General features: G+C 38.5%; 1 protein-coding gene across 7 annotated transcripts in view; it reads left to right on the forward strand.

Annotated features, from left to right (window-relative positions):
- The window catches only part of ATXN7 (ataxin 7), a 129735-nt gene that overhangs the window by 41777 nt on the left and 69198 nt on the right, over positions 1-18760 (forward strand). For 4 of the 7 annotated variants that reach the window (XM_087923601.1, XM_087923603.1, XM_087923600.1 and 1 more), the window contains exons 3-4: positions 12346-12654; positions 16945-17013. The exons of 1 other annotated variant lie outside the window; for it this stretch is intronic. In XM_087923601.1, the coding sequence (XP_087779727.1) occupies positions 12357-12654; positions 16945-17013 (367 nt within the window). In that variant the 5' untranslated portion in view covers positions 12346-12356. Of the gene's footprint in view, positions 1-11680; positions 12233-12345; positions 12655-16944; positions 17014-18760 lie in introns of those variants that run through there. 2 more of the 7 variants (XM_087923602.1, XM_087923599.1) reach the window with 2 other exon arrangements.

Genomic DNA, 18760 nt, shown 5'->3' on the forward strand with positions numbered 1-18760 from the left:
CTCTTGATATGATCACAGAGGTCATTTATGTAGAGTATGAAAAGAGTTGGTCCTAGAACACTGCCTTGGGGGACATCACTGCTGACAGGTACAGAATTTGATAGGACGCTCCCAATTTTAACCATTTGTTATCTGTTTGACAGGAATGCTTCTATCCAGTTATGCAGGTGTCCAGAGATACGGTAATATTTTAGTTTTAGGAGTAGTTTGTCGTGTACCACTGAATCAAAGGCTTTACAGAAGTCTATGTAGATTGCATCTATTGCTTTGCCCTGATCGAGTTGTGTAGTCCATATGTTTCTGCAGTGTAAGAGTTGCAGATTACAGGATAGCTTTTTCCTAAAACCAAATTGTTTATCAGAGAGTAGGTTGTTTGTTTCTAAGTGGAGGATGATGGATTGATTAATAATTGATTCCATGACTTTACAGGTGATGCAGCATAAAGAGATTGGTTTGTAATTTTCAACTAGGCTGGGGTCTCCCTTTTTGAAGATGGGGATGACCATGGCTTGTGACTATAGTTTTGGCAAGGAGCTGGTCCTGAAAGATTTTTCAAAGATTATGCTTAGAGGTTCGGCTATGGCAGTGGACAGTTTTTTTAAGAAGTAGGCACATCCACATATTTACACATGCTTGTAAATCATGATATTTTTTTAAAGTGAGTCATCATGTGGCTGAGCCCTTTCAGTCTTTAAGTGAATGTGGTCATCAAATGATCCCATTGTTCAGTAGGGGGCTTTTTTTGCCAGAAACTGGAAATAAACACCAATTGTAAACACAGGTTGTTGAGTGCCCAAAATGTGGTTATATGATCACAGGTGTGGGGGCCATTGTAATTTCAACACTGGGGCATAAATACCTTTTTGTTGTCTTGTTTAACTTTGAACTAACTGGAGACTACCTATACTTAGTAGCTGTTTTTAAAAGGAAAAATAACAAAGAAAATTGTGCAATCAAAAATCACTTTATTTGACAAGTTACACAGTGTGTTACTATTTGTTATTTTTGCTATTAATTTCTCCTGAGGAAATTAATCTGTTGTTCATAGAAGAGCAGTTAGAATGCGGTATTGCTGGCTAACTCTACAGGCTGCCATCAGTCAGATCCTGACCGGTTCAAGGTTGACTCAGCCTGCCATCCCTCCGAGGTTGGTAAAATGAGGGCCTAAAATGTTGGGGGGAATATGCTGACTCTGATTTTGTCTTCTCCAGCATCCAATAGGAACTCAGAATAACTTCCTTCTCCCTCATTCAGTCACATGTTTCTTTTCAATTAAAACTTGACAAAGCTTCTCTTCAGTATGATTGTTGATTTCAATGTTTGTTAGCAAGAGGACAAACAAATGTCTCTTTGCTCTGAGGATTCTGGTTCTTTTGGCATTTTCTGTTGTCCCGCTTGATGTCCTTCAAAGCATCCCATTTCTGAAAACTGTCTTTTGTTGTATGCTTATTGAATGGCTTTGCACACTTGTTACTGGGTGTACCATTTTCGCAACACACTAAGATTCTCCTGCAATTTGGACCATGGATTATTATATGCTTCAATAACAAATTTGAGTTGTTCATTATTTCACTTGGAACAAATGTGTCCTAATCTTGTAATCTTGGCTTAGATGTTTCATCAAGCCATAGCAGACAGTGCAAATGAGGCAGAGCCCACTTTTGGTATTCCATACTTAGCACTTAAGCAATAACCTACCGAAGAGACCATGTGTTCCAGTGATATATTTCATGATCAACTTTCTCTTAAAGTTGAGTATTTCTGTGAATAAATCTGGCTGATTATTTGGCTGCTGATTCAAATAAAAAATACTATCCTATTTCTAGCTAGTATGGATTGCATATTCATTAATGAATGAAGCATTGTCATACCTCTGTATATACATCATGGCATCTTCACATTATTCTATCATATATTCTGGTCTACAACAAATGTTAAAGAGAGGATGATGCATCTTCCAATGTTTCTAAAATCATCATCACTCAATGTTATCAGTCAGACCTCTCTTTGATGTTGATCTCAAGGTTGCTTGATTCATTCATTTGCAACTCAGCCTCTCACCTGTAGGCTTAGCAGTCATATCAGCCACATATTATTGGACTATAACTCTTTCTCTTAGAAAATTATTAAACTCATATTCTTCTTACTTTTTCCTGGAATCTCTACTTTTCTTCTCAAGTTATATGTACTATACTTTCAAAAATATACTTTTAATTCGTATAGTAGAGTTAATTTGATGTTTTTAATGAATCTGTTGTCAAGTATCATTAGAGTTTACAGATGTGTGATGAGATTACCCCATAGCCTCAGTGAAAACTAATAGCATATTTTAAATAAAACATGACATGTATTTTGTGTAACAAATACTTTGTGATAAGAAAGGTAAATAATAATATGCATGAACTTTAAAACGATTGCAAAATAATTTCTGAGACCACAGATTCTCTGTACAATGTAAAATACATTTTTCCTCCTTTCTCAGTTAGATGTTAAACAATTTCAACTTCTTGTCACTTCATTTTGGCATGTGATATATGTACAGTATTTAGGTATTTAGGTTTCTTCAGGTATTTGGCTATAATAAAAGCACAAATATTAAGACATGGGAAAATACCTGAAGAAACCTAATTTATTTATATCTATCTATCTATCTATCTATCTATCTATCTATCTATCTATCCTTAAGTTTTCGCGGGTACTTACATGTATGGTATTCAACTTTGTTCGGGTATTTTCCCACGTCGTTATAATTGTGCTTTTAAAGTTGTAGCAACGTTTCAGCAGAATCTCATCTGCCATCATCATGCTTCTGTATTGAGTTCATCAGATGAGTGTGTGTGTGTGTGTGTGTGTGTGTGTATGGCATTCAGCTTTGTAGCTTTGTTCGGGTATTTTCCCACGTCATCCAGATGAACACTATACAGAAGCCTGATGATGGCAGATGAGATTCTGCCGAAACATTGCTACAACTTTAACTACAATGACGTGGGAAAATACCCGAACAAAGCTGAATGCCATACATGTAAGTACCCACGAAAACTTAAGAAGATGATAGATAGATAGATAGATAGATAGATAGATAGATAGATAGATAGATAGATAGATGGTATTTAGGTTTCTTCGGGTATTTTCCCATGTCTTAATATTTGTGCTTTTATTATAGCCGAATACTTGAAGAAACCTAAATACCATGTCCAATGGATGTGGCAGGGGCATGATGTGCAGGGGACCTCATATGCCCTGCCACATACATTGGACAGACCAATAGAAGGATAAGTACCCGCCTGGATGAACACAAAAATGCAGTAAAAAAAGCTGGAACACACTTCCTCACTAGTCCAACACACGAAAGCAACAGGTCATAGCATCAACTTCAATGGCACCAAAACCCTAGCCACTATAGAAAACCCCAGCCACAGAATCATCAGAGAAGTCATAGAGATTGAAAAAAGACCTGAAAGCATGAATAGAAGAGATGATTCCACCAGACTGTCAATTATTTGGAAGCCTGCACTCACAAACAAAAAAATCTCCACATCACAAGCCAAGCAAACACCTGGGCACAAACAGACTCCCCGGACACCTCCAGCTCAAACACACCCCAACCAGGCACCCAGATGAAACCTAGCTTCCTAATAACTGATAGCCCTCCGTTTACTCGAAGCCAAGCCGCACTAAAAGCCTCCAATACAGGAAACACAATGTTGCCAGCCAATAAGACAAAAAATGGCTACAAAACAGACAGAAGAAATTAGAAACACCAATCAAGCAGAACACAGCAAATGCCAAGACCAATAAACACAGACCAAGACTCCCAACCAATCAGGATGAAGAAAAAACCATTCTGGCACAGCAGTAGGCTAGCACCAAATTTAAAACAGAAACGGCTGTAAAAGTCTGACTCATAGACAAACACAATACAGAAGCCTGATGATGGCAGATGAGATTCTCCCGAAATGTTGCTACAACTTTAAAAGCACAACTATAATGACATGGGAAGATAACCGAACAAAGCTGAATCCATACATGTAAGTATACGCACTTCTCAAAAAAATAAAGGGAACACTTAAACAACACAATGTAACTCCAAGTCAATCATACTTCTGTGAAATCAAACTGTCCACTTAGGTAGCAACACTGATTGACAATCAATTTCACATACTGTTGTGCAAATGGAATAGACAACAGGTGGAAAGCATAGGCAGTTAGCAAGACATCCCCAATAAAGGAGTGGTTCTGCAGGTGGTGACCACAGACCACTTCTCAGTTCCTATGCTTTCTGGCTGATGGTTTGGTCACTTTTGAATGCTGGCGGTGCTTTCACTCTAGTGGTAGCATGAGACGGAGTCTACAACCCACACAAGTGGCTCAGGTAGTGCAGCTCATCCAGGCTGGCACATCAATGCGAGCTGTGGCAAGAAGGTTTGCTGTATCTGTCAGCGTAGTGTCCAGAACATGGAGGCGCTACCAGGAGACAGACCAGTACATCAGGAGATGTGGAGGAGACCATAGGAGGGCAACAACCCAGCATTAGGACTGCTACCTCCACCTTTGTGCAAGGAGGGACAGGAAGAGCACTGCCAGAGCCCTGCAAAATGACCTCCAGCGGGCCACAGATGTGCACGTGGCTGCTCAAACGGTCAGAAACAGTCTCCATGAGGGTGGTATGAGGGTCTAACGTCCACAGGTGGGGATTGTGCTTACAGCCCAACACCCTGCCGGACGTTTGGCATTTGCCAGAGAACACCAGGATTGGCAAATTCTCCACTGGTGCCCTGTGCTCTTCACAGATAAAACCAGGTGCGCACTGAGCACATGTGACAGAGGTGACAGGGTCTGGAGACACTGTGGAGAATGTTCTGCTACCTGCAACATCCTCCAGCATGACCGAATTGTCAGTGGGTTAGTAATGGTGTGGGGTGGCATTTCTTTAGGGGGCCGCACAGCCCTCCATGTGCTCGCCAGAGGTAGCCTGACTGCCATTAGGTACTGAGATGAGATCCTCAGATCCCTTGTGAGACTATATGCTGGTGCGGTTGGCCCTGGGTTCCTCCTAATGCACGACAATGCTAGACCTCATGTGAGTGGAGTGTGTCAGCAGTTCCTGCAAGACGAAGGCATTGATGCTATGTACTGGCCCGCCCGTTCCCCAGACCTGAATCCAATTGAACACATCTGAACATTATGTCTCGCTCCATCCACCAATGCCACGTTGCATCACAGACTGTCCAGGAGTTGGGGGATGCTTTAGTCCAGGTGTGGGAGGAGATCCCTCAGGAGACCACCTGCCACCTCATCAGGAGCATGTCCAGGAATAGGGAGGTCATACAGGCATGTGGAGGCCACACACACAACTGGGCCTCATTTTGACTTGTTTTAAGGACATCACATCAAAATTGGATCAGCCTGTAGTGTTTTTTTCCACTTTAATTTTGAGTGTAACTCCAAATCTAGATCTCCATGGGTTGCTAAATTTGATTTCCATTGATAATTTTTGTGTGATTGTTGTCAGCACATTCAACTATGTAATGAACAAAGTATTTAATAAGAGTATTTCATTCATTCAGATCCAGGATGTTGTATTTTTGTGTTCGCTTTTTTTTTTTGAGCAGTATGTGTGTGTGTATATTATATATATATCAGGCAGAGGGGAGGGCAAAGTTATTTTAGAATGTACAACCACAGTTCTTTAATCATTTCTTGTATCTTGTACCCAGTGTATTGATGTAATGCTATGCCAGAATATTTTGAGTGATTATAAAATTCAATAGGTAAAGAGCTACTACCCTAGCAAAAAAATATTTTCACAAATTAGCTCTGCAAGTATTTAAAGCTCTTTTCTCAAGTGTGGTAAAACACACAAGTAACCATATTAAATATTTCAATCTTGAGAAAGCTAACTGATCAGAAAGAGTAAGACAGAAAAAAAGAAAGACACAAATGATATGAAGGAAGCAAATATGTAACACCAATGTTACTATTTCAGTTGTTTCCATGAAGACTACAAATAGGAGAAAAACCTTTTTCATAAAACTTGACATTGGCTTTTTAGTAAACAGCTTCTTATATTAATTATTCTGTAATTGCAAAATATACTCCTTGTGTATTTCATCTTAGATTCACTTTTAGTGGAAGATTCTGTGAATTCTGGAAACTACTGTTATAATAATAGTAAAGCAAATGATGTAGCAATTCCAATGATCAGAAAATTAATTCTTATTTTAATTTCTAGTTCAACTGTTTTGAAAGTCATTAACCAGCAACAATATTGGTCAAGTTGTTAATTAGCACATAATCATGTCAATCTCTCAACACTACAAGCATATATTCCTACATTTGTCAAAGAGTAATCATACTCTATTTCTTCTTTACTACATACTGCCTAAACCTTTCAGTGAAATCTAAAAAGAGTCAGTTATACAGTATGGTTGGTGAATCTCTGAGACCTGACTCACATTGTATAGGATGTAAGACATTTCTGGTAAGAACAGAGATATTTTAGAATATTTAATTAGGTTAAATGGTACAATAAAACACGATTATGTATACATTATATATAGGTTAAAGAAATACTTTATTAAAAAGTAAATAAACAACAAAGCTAAACGTGAAATGTTTGGAAGGGGAATAACACAAAACTTTTTTAATGGAAAAACTTTTAAAAATAAATAACATGATTAGAAAACATGTTATACTTGTGGTAGAAATATCTGTAAATGGAAAGGACTTATACCACAAGCCAAACTCATTTGAATAAAATGAATATTTTCAGAAGAACTATGCTGCTTACTTCCAGAAACAATTTTCATAATATGAGAAAAAAAATCAGTATGAATTGCTATAAATTATAGAAGGAAAGAGTTCTTAAGTTAGTATTCCAGAGTTGGCCCAGTCTTTTTTGACAATAGCATATTCTTCTCTGCCTCACAAGTTCCTATTTTATCAACGCCTCCCCTCAGCTATAGACAGATGGTCTTCTCTGGTCACTGACAATTTTCATTCAGGGAAGTTTCTAGGTGTGTCTCCCTCCCCCCACTCTCTAATTTTCTCAAACCTGTTGATAGCTCCTTGTTCTTGACTAGTGCTGTGTCACCTGCATTAGTGTCAGAAACACCTGAACAGTAGAAAGAAAATGAAAGATAGAAAACAGAATTCCACTTGATCATTCATAGGCAACTCTTGGTAACTTGATAGAAAAATATGCAAAATTTAGAATAAATAATACAGCCCCTGTATATTTTGAATTTTTTTAAAAAAAGTTTCGGGAGCCTACCTGTATCTCTGGCTTTGAAAATGAATGGCTGCATTTTACATATCATTCTAAATCTATGGTTTGTTTATACATTACTTGAATTACCATGATGTGTGAAAGTAGCTTGTAAACTATGATTTATAATTGTAATATTGCATTCAATACACCTGATTACAAGTCAGTTGAAATAGAAATAGAGTCTTGTATACTTGTAATATATGCTATTCATCTAAATAATGAGACTAATTCTTTCCAGTAGTAGCTGGCAGAAATGCTTGAATAGTTTTTGATTCTGTTTTTTTTCAGACGGATTCCTTCTCTCATTCTCTTCAGCTACTTTGCTGGCAGAATAGTGCTAACTGTAGTTGGCATCTCACTGCTAATGTATCCCATAAGACTTCAGAGTTTGGTAATGGACCTTGGCATTCAATATTTGTTAAGCTTAAGCCATTACACAATTGCCTGTGATTTGAGTGACATCTTAATAGTTTTAACTCACTGTATAAAAGACAGTGAATTATCTGAAAGGATAGTTCATATATGCAGTAACTTAACTCCAAACATTTGAATCTACATAAGTGGCAAAACACTGTAACTTAAATTGGACATGAATATGTTGCAGTCTACATTTTGTAATATGTGAATGCTGCTTTACACAGTGGCTGGTCACACATTGGCTTTATTGTGTAGACTTGTTTGCCATGTGGATTGCCTCTATCAGCTAGAATTTCTGAACATGTGATAAAACATAGAGATTCATAATGTTGTGTAGGGAAACCATGTAACAAGCTGCCTTAAAAAATGTCATATGAGGAATAGTTTATATGCTTACTACATGAAATCTATTTCAGTCTGCATTTATTCACTGGTAACAATGTATAAATTAAAATTAAGCCTTTCTAATTGAGATAATCTATTTTGAATTATGTTCTCATTTTTTGCATTTAGACTCTTAGGGTAGCCCTCAAACTTTTTTTAAAATTTGGATATATAAAATCCATCCTTTGGATTCTTTCTTGTTATAAACTATTGTCCATATACTCCAAAACAGTAGTTTATTTAAATTGAATCTTATAATGATTCAGGTCTTGTGATATTTGGATGTATTTTAAGCATATTTTAAACACTTAAGCAAAAGTCCCTGTATGCCTATCTCACAATACTTAGGTAGTAGCTGCTAGGGTTTCTCTTTAGATTGTATAATCCATCTTTTTTTGTTCCTTAAACTTTATGTTTAACTTGTCAGTCCATTCAATTATACTTGAATGCTTTCAATTTTCTCTTAAGATTGCTTTGAGTATCATTTAAAGCCCGTTGACTTCTACTAGAAATAAAATGGCAATTTTCTATCTTTCCAATCTTACACATTTTGTTGCCTAGTCACTGTTATTAGAAACTACTAACATTTTTTTTTAATTTTTACTGGTTTTTAAAATGAACATAGACAAACAAAACATAAAAACATCAAGCCATCTTCCCCATATATACATATAGTGTGCCAGTTGGCTTACAAATTGTTTTGTGCTTCCATTTCATAGTCTTCAATTACAATTACATTGTACATATTCTCATATTTTCAATCAAGTATTAAAAAATAATCATATTTAACTTAAATTGGTTCATGACAGTTTATATTAGCATCTCAAATCTATCCTACAATCATTTTGTAGATATAATAAGAAAAGAATACCTCTTTATATATTTATTATTTTCTAAGAAACTACATATTTCATTACCATGTTTTATTGTCTAACCATTGATAGAATAGATCCCCAATTTTATAAAATTGTTTATCATCTTGTTCTCTGATTTCAAATGTCAGTCTACTCATTTCAGCACATTCCAATATTTTCTTAATGATTTCCTCTGATGGTGATGGTATTTTCTCATTTTTCCAATTTTTAGCAAATACAATCCTAGCCACTGTTAATACATTTACAATCAGGTATTTCAATTCTTAACTATATATTTCAGGTAAAATTCCCAATAAAAATATCTCTGGTTTCAAATCTATATGCTTTTTTGTCATTTTTTCCAACCACGTGTGGATTTTAGACCAATATTTTTTAGCATCCGCACAAGTCCACCACATATGGTAATATGAGCCAGGTATCTGATGACATTTCCAACATTTTTCAGATTTGTTCTTGAACATTCTTGCTATTCTTGGGGGTGGGGGGAATGCCACCTGTAAAACATCTTATACAAATTTTCTTTATATGCTGTTGACATTATCATTTTATAATTTTGAGACCACAATTTTTGCCATTTCTCTGGATCAATCCCATATCCAAAATTCTTCCCCCAAGCAATCATTGTTTCTTTAACTTGTTCTTCTTCTAGTTTAATTTCTAATAAATATCCATACAATTTTTTAATCACCTTTTCATCAGTACCTGTCAAAATCTTATTTAAATCAGTCAGTTTATCATAGAAGCCTTCTGTTTTAGAATCTTTATCATACCTTGAATGTATTTGCGCATATGAAAACCAATTCATCTTTATACCTTGTTCCTCTAATTTTTCTATAGATTTAAGTTCACCCTTTTCATTCAATATTTGACCATATCTAACTGTTTGTTCCTTTTTATATATTATAGGATAAGAAAATGCTTCAATAGTCGATAGCCAGAATGGAATTTTCAAATAACATTGTCTTTTAGTCTTCTCCCAGTTTAACCACAGAGACTCCTGTATATAATGTCTTCTAAAATACCCCAGAAACTACTAACAATTTTTGAGACAAAGTAAGCCATATGAAAATATTCTATTTTGATTTCTGTTCATTTAAAATGCATTCCTGGTACATTTATTTAACCATTAAATGCCACAGAAGCTCAGTAACTAATCATGGGAATAAGTGTTATCTTTCATTGGATTCAATGGACTTTATTTTTGAGTAAATCTGAAATCGGGATCAGCCTGAGCAGCAGATTAGCAACTGGATATTAATATCTGAAAATAGAAATTCATTTTAGGGCAGTCCTGTCTGACTTTTTCTGTCAGTTTCTTTTACAGCATTTATTCCTGGTGGTAGGAGTAATATCAGGAATAATTAAACTGCTGTTGAATAATAAACAGACAGATGAGTCCCATTCCACTTCTAGAAGGAACGTTTATAGAAACGCCAATCAAACTTGTTTTTTGAGGTGCACTATGGATTTTTTATAGCTCCACAGATGATGTTGAAATTAATTTCTCATAATCTATCAGTCAAGTGAGGGAAATATATTTGCCTTGACTTCTTTTGCAAGTGTTTAAGGAACCACTTCATTTGATCTACTGGTAAAAAGTACAGTTTAAAAAAGCTGAGCACAATTTAACATAAGATGAAACCTGCCAGTTTAACATCTATGGAGATTCTCAGTCATCCAGGTCATGGTTGTCCCAAAGGTGCTTTTTCTCAAGAGGCATCTGGACTTTCTGGTTTTTCTTTGAAGACGTTTCGCTTCTCATCCAAGAAGCTTCTTCAGCTCTGACTGGATGAGAAGCGAAACGTCTTCAAAGAAAAACCAGACAGTCCAGTTGCCTCTTGAGAAAAAGCACCTTTGGGACTGCCAGTTTAACAAACCGCCATCCTATATAAAGTAACATGTATTTACAAAATCGGTCTGGTCTGAAGTAGAAAAAGAAGCAAAAACTTCTTAAATAAGGCACATCTGACAAATTATACCCCAAAATGTCACCAGATTTCATGTTCACATTAAAAAGAACTTCCTGCAGCAGGGGGGTGGGGGGGCAAGGAAAAAGTTAAGCGGGTAATAATTCTTCCTAATCACCTTTAAACTTTTACGGGGGCAAAAAAAAAAAAATAACAAAAATATATGTGCTGCTTTTGCTGCTGCCTTTTAAACCCAGGCGCCGGATTTGTCAAGCCTTTTTCTTCGCTCCTGGTTTTGACAGATGTAAAAAAAAAAAAAAAAAACCACCTCGGCGACTTTCGCAAGCAAGCAGGAGCCTAACTTTTTCTTATTGGCGGATCGATGCGAAGCGATTTAAATATTAAATGAGACCTTTTAAGGCAAGATCGTCGGTGACATTAGTGGAAGGAAGGTGTCCGCGAGAGCGGGGCGGAGAGGGGGGGGGCGGGAGATGAGTTGCATAGATGAGGTTAGTTTCCTGCTTGTTTCCTATTCAGCCTCCGTTCCTGTGCTTGACGTGAAAACTTTTAAGGTGGGAGGGAGGCGTCTTGTCTTAAGGTAGCCCTGAAAAAAGGCATCAAGACTAACGCGCGCCACCAAGGGCGTGGGTTCAATGTGTGTGTCAAGAGTAGGGTGGTTTGTTTTGGGTGTGTGTGTGTGTGTGGAGGGGGGTGGGGGAGAAGCGACGTCTTCGTAAAAACGAAACCGTCGGACGTTGAGGAGGGCCGATCGCCGCCCGGGCTTCCTGGCTGCGGGGCGGGGAGGGAGGCTGGCTGGCTGGCTGGCTGGGAGAGGAAGCCCGAGGTGGTTCCTCTTGTCCCTTTAAGACCCTGCTCGCCTGCGAAAGGAGAGGAAAGAGGCGGGCGCAAGCAGTGATGCGCCCGGACTTTGCGAGACGCCTAAAATAAACAACTTCCTTTCGCCGTGGAGTTTCGCGACTTCGGGGCTGCCTGCGCGAAAGTGCGATGTGGGCGAGGGCGAAGAGGGACGCTTGAGCCCGGGCTGTTGGCTCCCCCGGATGGCCGTCTGGGGGACGTGTCCGCCTTGCATTTGGACGGCGGGCTCCCGAGAAGCACTTTGACCGGGACCGGGGTGGGGGCGCCGAGTCAGGATCTCCGATGCCTCCGGCCGCCTTAGCGTGGATCGCCTTGCCTCCTTGTCTTTAAGCGCGCCGCGGCGGGCGGGCGGGGAGAAAAAAATGCTGGTGCCCTTCCCGAGCTGAGAGAGAGAGAGAGCCAACGCGGGGGCCCGACAACAGCTCCGATCCGGCTTGTCGGGGAGATTGATGGGAAACAAAGGCGATGCGAGGCCTCGCGTTGTTCTCCCCGGCGCGGTGCCTGTAAGCGGCAGCCCCGATTCCGAGCTCCGGCGAGCGGGCGATTCTTTGGGAACTTCCTTAAGCGGCTGCGCCACCTTAAAAGAAGCCTGATGACTTTTCTCGTTACATTGTAGCAGCGGAAAGAATGTCGGCGCGGGCCGTGGCTGACGTCAGAGGGGAGCAACGCAGAGCGGCGGTGGCGGCGGCGGCCAGCAGGCAGCAGCGGCGGCCCCGGCACGGAGGAAGCAGCGGCGAGAGCGGCCTCGGCCCCGCCACCACCACCACCGCCACCGCCACCACCACCATCCCCGCCAGTGCAACCAGCGCCACCAGCGCAGCAATGGCGACCGTCGGGGAGCGCAGGTCCTTGCCTAGCCCGGAGGCAATGCTGGGGCAGCCCTGGAGCCATTGGGTCGACGCTGCTAAACTTCACGGCAACGATGGTGAGCGAGCGAGGGAGTCCCTTCTTTTCGTGGGGGAGGGGAGGGCAGGGAGGGAGAGGGGAGGGGAGGGCTCTGCCCGGCAGCGACAGGGTTAACACAGCTGGTCGCCAAACGCTCTTCTGCCGGAATGGTCTGATAATCTGCCCCAGAGTAAGAGGTGGGGAGTGGGTGGGTGGGGGGCAGCGAGAGAGAGAGAGAGAGAGAGTTGGACGAGAAGGTCCTGTTTATGTCTCTTACTCCACCTCACACTACCTTGTCTGTATCCTTAGGCTTATACATACATAGGTAGGTCACTCAGGTAAATCTTGCCCAGAAAGGTGGCAGTACCTAGCTGACCTTGGGTGATTATAAAACAAAAGCACAAAAAACAACACCAACCCATGTGCTTTGACTGATCAGGGATGAGAGACCACCAGGAAATTCCAGAGCTCGGGGGTAGTTTGGAATTTATTTATTTATTTATTTTGGGGGGGGGAGAAGTCCTGGAAGAAGACAGTGGTAATTCATCTTCACGTTCCTGCCAGGAAAACAGCATGGAGGGGTTTTTTGTATGAAAGCAACAGGAGTTCAGATTCACTGGAGGGAGATTTTATATTTAAATAATAAGGGCATTCTCTGTTCTTGAGGTGTTCACTTAAAGCAAATGATAAAGCTAGATTTCAGGTTAAGTCCCGCAACTCATTTATCATGGCAAGCAAGAGAGCGATTGGCTATTTCTTGGTGTTTTTATTTCTATTATGATGACATCCCATAATGCAAGTTTTTGTTTCCAGAGGATTTTAGAAGTCTACTGTACTCTTCCTTCAAATCACACAAAGTAGAGGACTTTCTTTGCTCTGTGTAGAAATCAGTGTAATGAGACTCCAAGAGTATTTAATATAACATTAGCAGACATGATTTTATTTAGTCATAAGATTTATAGCCCATCACCATTCTGCAGGACTCCCAGTGGTTTCATAGAAATAGACAACCAAAGACATCCACAGTCAGTATTAAAACAGTAAAATCTTGAAGACAAAATATCCAAATAACAGATATTTTCAAGTGCTTCTGATGGCAGTTAAAAATTGGAGCTGAGTTAAACTAAACTCTAATGGGAGGCCATTCCAGGCCCCTGAGTTCCCCCTTCCCCCATATCTCCCGAAAGGGAGAAATCATTAGCTGCTTCTGGGTGAGATAAAATTGGTCAGCCTGATTCTAATTCTAAACACATTCCTGAAGATAATGTAGTATGAAATATGAAGAGCTTTATAGGATACAACCATCCCTTTAAGTTTTGTTATTTTATTTATTTAAATTTGTTGTAGCTGTTCAACACCCGTAGACTCTGGGCTGCATACAAGACTAAAAATATCCATAAAATGGGGGGGAGACATAAAACCACAAACAGACGTCCCAGACTGAAAGAATCTTAAAAGCAATACAAATAAAACAGAGCCCTCCGAAATACAGTGATATTATAACGTATATTATATCCAAATAACAGATATTTTCAAGTCCTTCTGATGGCAGTTAAAAATTGGAGCTGAGTTAAACTAAACTCTAATGGGAGGCCATTCCAGGCCCCTGAGTTTCAACCAAAGCCAGGTTCCAAGGGATTTCCAGAACCCTAGGAGAGAGGACGCTGCCCTTCTTTCTGAGGAAATGCTGCTCCAGAGGTTGGGGATCATGAACGAGAGGGCACATTTCCTTGATCGCACAATATGACAACACTGAATAATAGTTTAATTTAAGGCAACCAAATGCCAGTAGGAAGCCAGGACAGGATCCAAAGCTGTTCGTACTTCTACCGGGAAGTGCCAAATAATACCCATGCTGTTACGTTTAGGAGAAAATAAGACATCCGAGTGGTCTTTAAAGGGAGTCCCAAGCAGAGTGCTTTGTAAGTAATCTAAGTAGATGGTAATGAGACCCTGTGTCACTGTAGCAAGATGTCTTGCTTCAGGTAAGGTCCAGTTGCCACACAAGTCAAAGCTGAGCAAAAACTGTCCCCGTCACAGCCTCCACTGCTGTTCAAGTAGGAGTCCAGGAGGACCCCAAAGTCACAGGTCTTTCCTTTCAGGACTAGTGCTTCCATATCTAGAAGCATCACTGGAGTAGCCAGAGAACCACAATAGACAAATAGACACTCTGTTAGGTAGGGTTCAGTTTTAGCCCCTCCAGATCTTTTTGGCCTTTAGTCACCAAAATAAGACATCAAGAGCAGAGTGTGGCCCAGGATAAGTTTCATCAACATACTGATGCCAGTGGACCACCAGATGATTCTCCCACTTTCATGTTAGATTTGCTATGCTTAACATTATGCTAACTGTGGGTTACTTGGTATCAGCAAGCTCAGTCCTTTGGGTTTACACTGTTCTCCTGTTTTTACTTTAGTTAACTGCAGTTTGCCACATTCAATGAAGCAACAAACTGTAAACAACACCCAAGTTAAATTTAAAATAAATCAAAGTGATTTCTAGGTAAGCTTATTAATGTTAACTAATAGTTCCTGCTTCAGAAGTGCAACTAAAAGTGGAAGCAAAAGTGTCCTAGCTATTCCTTAGCTACAAGGAAGAAGAAGATGAGACAAGATAATGTAAATATGGCAGGAAGGTTAATGTGATCCTGTAAATCATTATTATGATAGAAATGATATTCTGGATATGTTTCATGATGTACTTGTGTGTAAAAGTTAAAGTATGGAAAGTATTAATACATCCAAATACTGAATGAGCTATTTTTTCAGACTTAGAAAGTATCAGATCACCAGGAATAAAGTTGTGATGTAATACATAATGTCTGTTGCACGCATCTTTAAGCAGCCAAAATAAGAGACAAAATTATAATAATAATTTAAAAATACGCTACATAAAACTGTTATGTAATTTCTAATAGCTTACACAAAATATACTACCAGGAAGATATATAAGGCAGTTTGCCATACAACAAAAATGCAACTCCAACCTGCAAAACTTTATTTGGAAGAGAATTGAGAGTAGAAACTAAAACTTTTCCTCTCAAGCCTGCATCAAACATGCAACATTTCAAATTGCCCTTATTGTCATTGTCATTGTCTGGCACCAAAGAGGTATGTCCACTTCTGGAGCTTGTGAAATCAAAGCCTCTTGCTAGGTTCAAAGTATTGCTAAAATATATATTATATTTAGGAAACTTTTCTTTATGCCTCACACATCCCATGAAGGCATTACCTGGCATGCCAATACTACAATTGCTCTGCAAACCTATTGGTAAGACAATAGCTGACAATAATATGCCAGCATGTGGGACAACTGATCAAATGCCTATTTTCCATTGAACTGGTGAAGGGTTGAACTTTCAGGAGCCCTACAGAGTTGGTCTTTCCATCTTTAGCTTTTTTCACCCTGCAGATTCTAACATTTTATCGCATTGGTAGGTTTTTGAAATAAGCATACATTGATCTTGGCTTCAACGAACGGTAGATTTAGTTTAACCCTGAGAAGTTGGAGAATGCACCTTATAAACTTGTCTCCCCTCAAATTTATGTTGCTTATGGGATTTGAGCATGAAGTTTGTGATATAATGTTTGACAGTAGGAATTCTAACTGTCCTTTTCAGAATAAAAACAGTGGAGCTATGAGGTGAATCTGCCACTTGTTAAATAAATGGAGGGTATTGATTTGATTTCATGGTTGTATTAAAGTCCAGGGTCAGGTTTTGAAAGATAGCATCTTTCCAGATGATGATGATTGCCTACTAACATTTTTAGGCCATTTATGGCCATTCACCCCGTCAGGGTATAGATAAAAGGAGCATATAAACACTAGATCAGTTTTAAAATACTTGAATCAACATGTTTGAATCTAGCAATGAAATGGCTAGGGATGTCACTCTAATTCATATTCAGAGGAAAGCATTTCAAAATTAAGGAGCCACTGCAGAGAAGTCTCTTTGTTCCAAAGCAAAGTTGTATGCAGAAAGTTAATTTTTAATTCTTATAAAATTATTTTTGTAACAGATTTTTTTTTTAGTATTTGACTTCTAAACCATATGAAATCCTTTATGTTATCTATGTTTGTTATAATACTTACTTTTAAAGAGGGAAGGAAAATATATATTACATGCTTTTTGTATCTTAAGAATTTTTTCCTATCAGGTGAATTTAAACCGTTTTATGTAAGGTGGGGAGACAGACATAAGACAAATTCATTTTATATCACTGTTGCACTGAATGTTTTGGATTTAATCAGAATATAATTTGCCATGTAGCTGACACTCTAAAACTAACTACAAACTAACATTTTTCTTTTGTTTGTTATATCCTCACAGGAGCAGCTTTAGAAGAAAATTTTAAAGAGTATGGTAAAAACCGAGAAGCGATGCGACTTTGTAGGGAAGGTGAGTTTGATGTAGACAGATTTCCTATTTCATACAACAATCAGTGAAACATACACATATGTACAACCTTTATGTGGGCCTGAATTTGCAACCCTACATTATTACAAATTTGCACTTCCAGAGATTATTGGAACCTTGTATTTGTCTGAAATAACTAACATATGTTATTTCAGACAAATAACATACATTTACATTTTTCAAAATTTCTAAACATTAACATTATTATTTTATGAGTTATTTAATGTAATTTTGTATTACATTAAATATATAATGTAACAACAAAAGCTAATAAAATTGATAGAACTAAGTGGTAATAGGTTTTGACTTTTATATGCTAACTTGGGAGTTTTCATTGGTTTGCTTTTCTTATAATAGATTTGGCTCTATGTAATTCTTAAAAGGTCATGCCGAATGCTGAAGCTGCTTTTCATGGGACAGTTGGTTGTTTGCCTAGCTACGTGGTATGCAAGGAACAGATCAAAAAGTAGCGCAAGAAAAATCCTGCATTTTTGATGAAATATTTTTTCCCAGGATCTAATTCGAATGTGTTCACTATAAAAATTGACAAGCAGAACACCACTGCAACAGCTGTCTAATAGCATAGCCATCTCTGGGAAGTATTTAGAAGCATAGTTTACATGTTTAATAGATATTGACAGCATTGCTTTCCCGGAACTCGTTTAGTTCATCTTTAAGCAACTTAAATTGACAATCATTACCTCACATTTCAGTTACGGGTTCCACCTCTAATTTTGGTATATGTACAAATGTTAGATGAATCAGTGCACTAAGAATAAGGTTTAGATTTATTCTTAATGCACTGATTCATCTTAATTCATAAAAAGTTAAGACTGGGGAAAAAAATCTATCAACTTCTGTAAGTCTCTTGTCATTTTCCATTTATCTTTTTCAGCTTTAAAAAGCTCCTTGTGTTGCAGTCATTTACTCCATCCTCCTGATCATATTAGTTGCCTTTTTTTACACATTTTTGGGCTCTCTATTATTCCTTTTTATATATAAAAATCAAAATGATCAATAGGCTCCAAGTGTTGTCATAATGTAGCCTTATATAAGGGGATTATGATGTGCTGCTGGTTTCTGAGTCATGTAATTTTTGCAATATTTGTGAAGTTTTCATTAATCTGTAAACTGTTTTCATGAAGAGCTATTTATTCATTTTTATTTTGGCCTTTATCTCTGTATTTGCATTATATCCCACTTTGGTTTAGGAGCTTAAGATAAACGTAGCACTCTTCTTCATTTTTCCCACGCAAACAATCCTCTGAGGTAAATTGGGCTGACCGTGACTGGCTGAAGGTCCCAGAGAGTTTCAGTGGTTAAAGGTAGACTTAAATCTGGAACTCTCCAGTGCCCCTCATTTTCACCATTATATAGTCTTCTACTTGTTGATGTTTTTTGGACTGGTTGTACATTGGGAGATACTTTCTGGCCAGGTTTAATAAGTAGAATTGAGTGACACTGCACTAGCTAAGTTATTTTCATTTCTTTTACAATCTCATCTCGTTTACATCAAAAAATGTTCTTGCAATGCTTTTGAATGGATCTTTTTCAGGATCGGTACTTCTTGAATCTTACATCCTTTCTACCATGTGCATGCCAGTGTAGCTTTTATGCAGCCGTACAAAGTTTTTTTTTCGCAGGGAATGTTTATTTTTTTAAAAATACATTTATGATTCCAAGAAATTGTGAAATGATTAAAGGATATCTAGCAGCCCCATAAATTTAT

The sequence above is a fragment of the Pseudonaja textilis genome, chromosome 2 (genome assembly GCF_049901715.1).
Source record: "Pseudonaja textilis isolate UNSWEBS1 chromosome 2, rPseTex1.2, whole genome shotgun sequence".
Taxonomy (NCBI): Eukaryota; Metazoa; Chordata; class Lepidosauria; order Squamata; family Elapidae; genus Pseudonaja; species Pseudonaja textilis.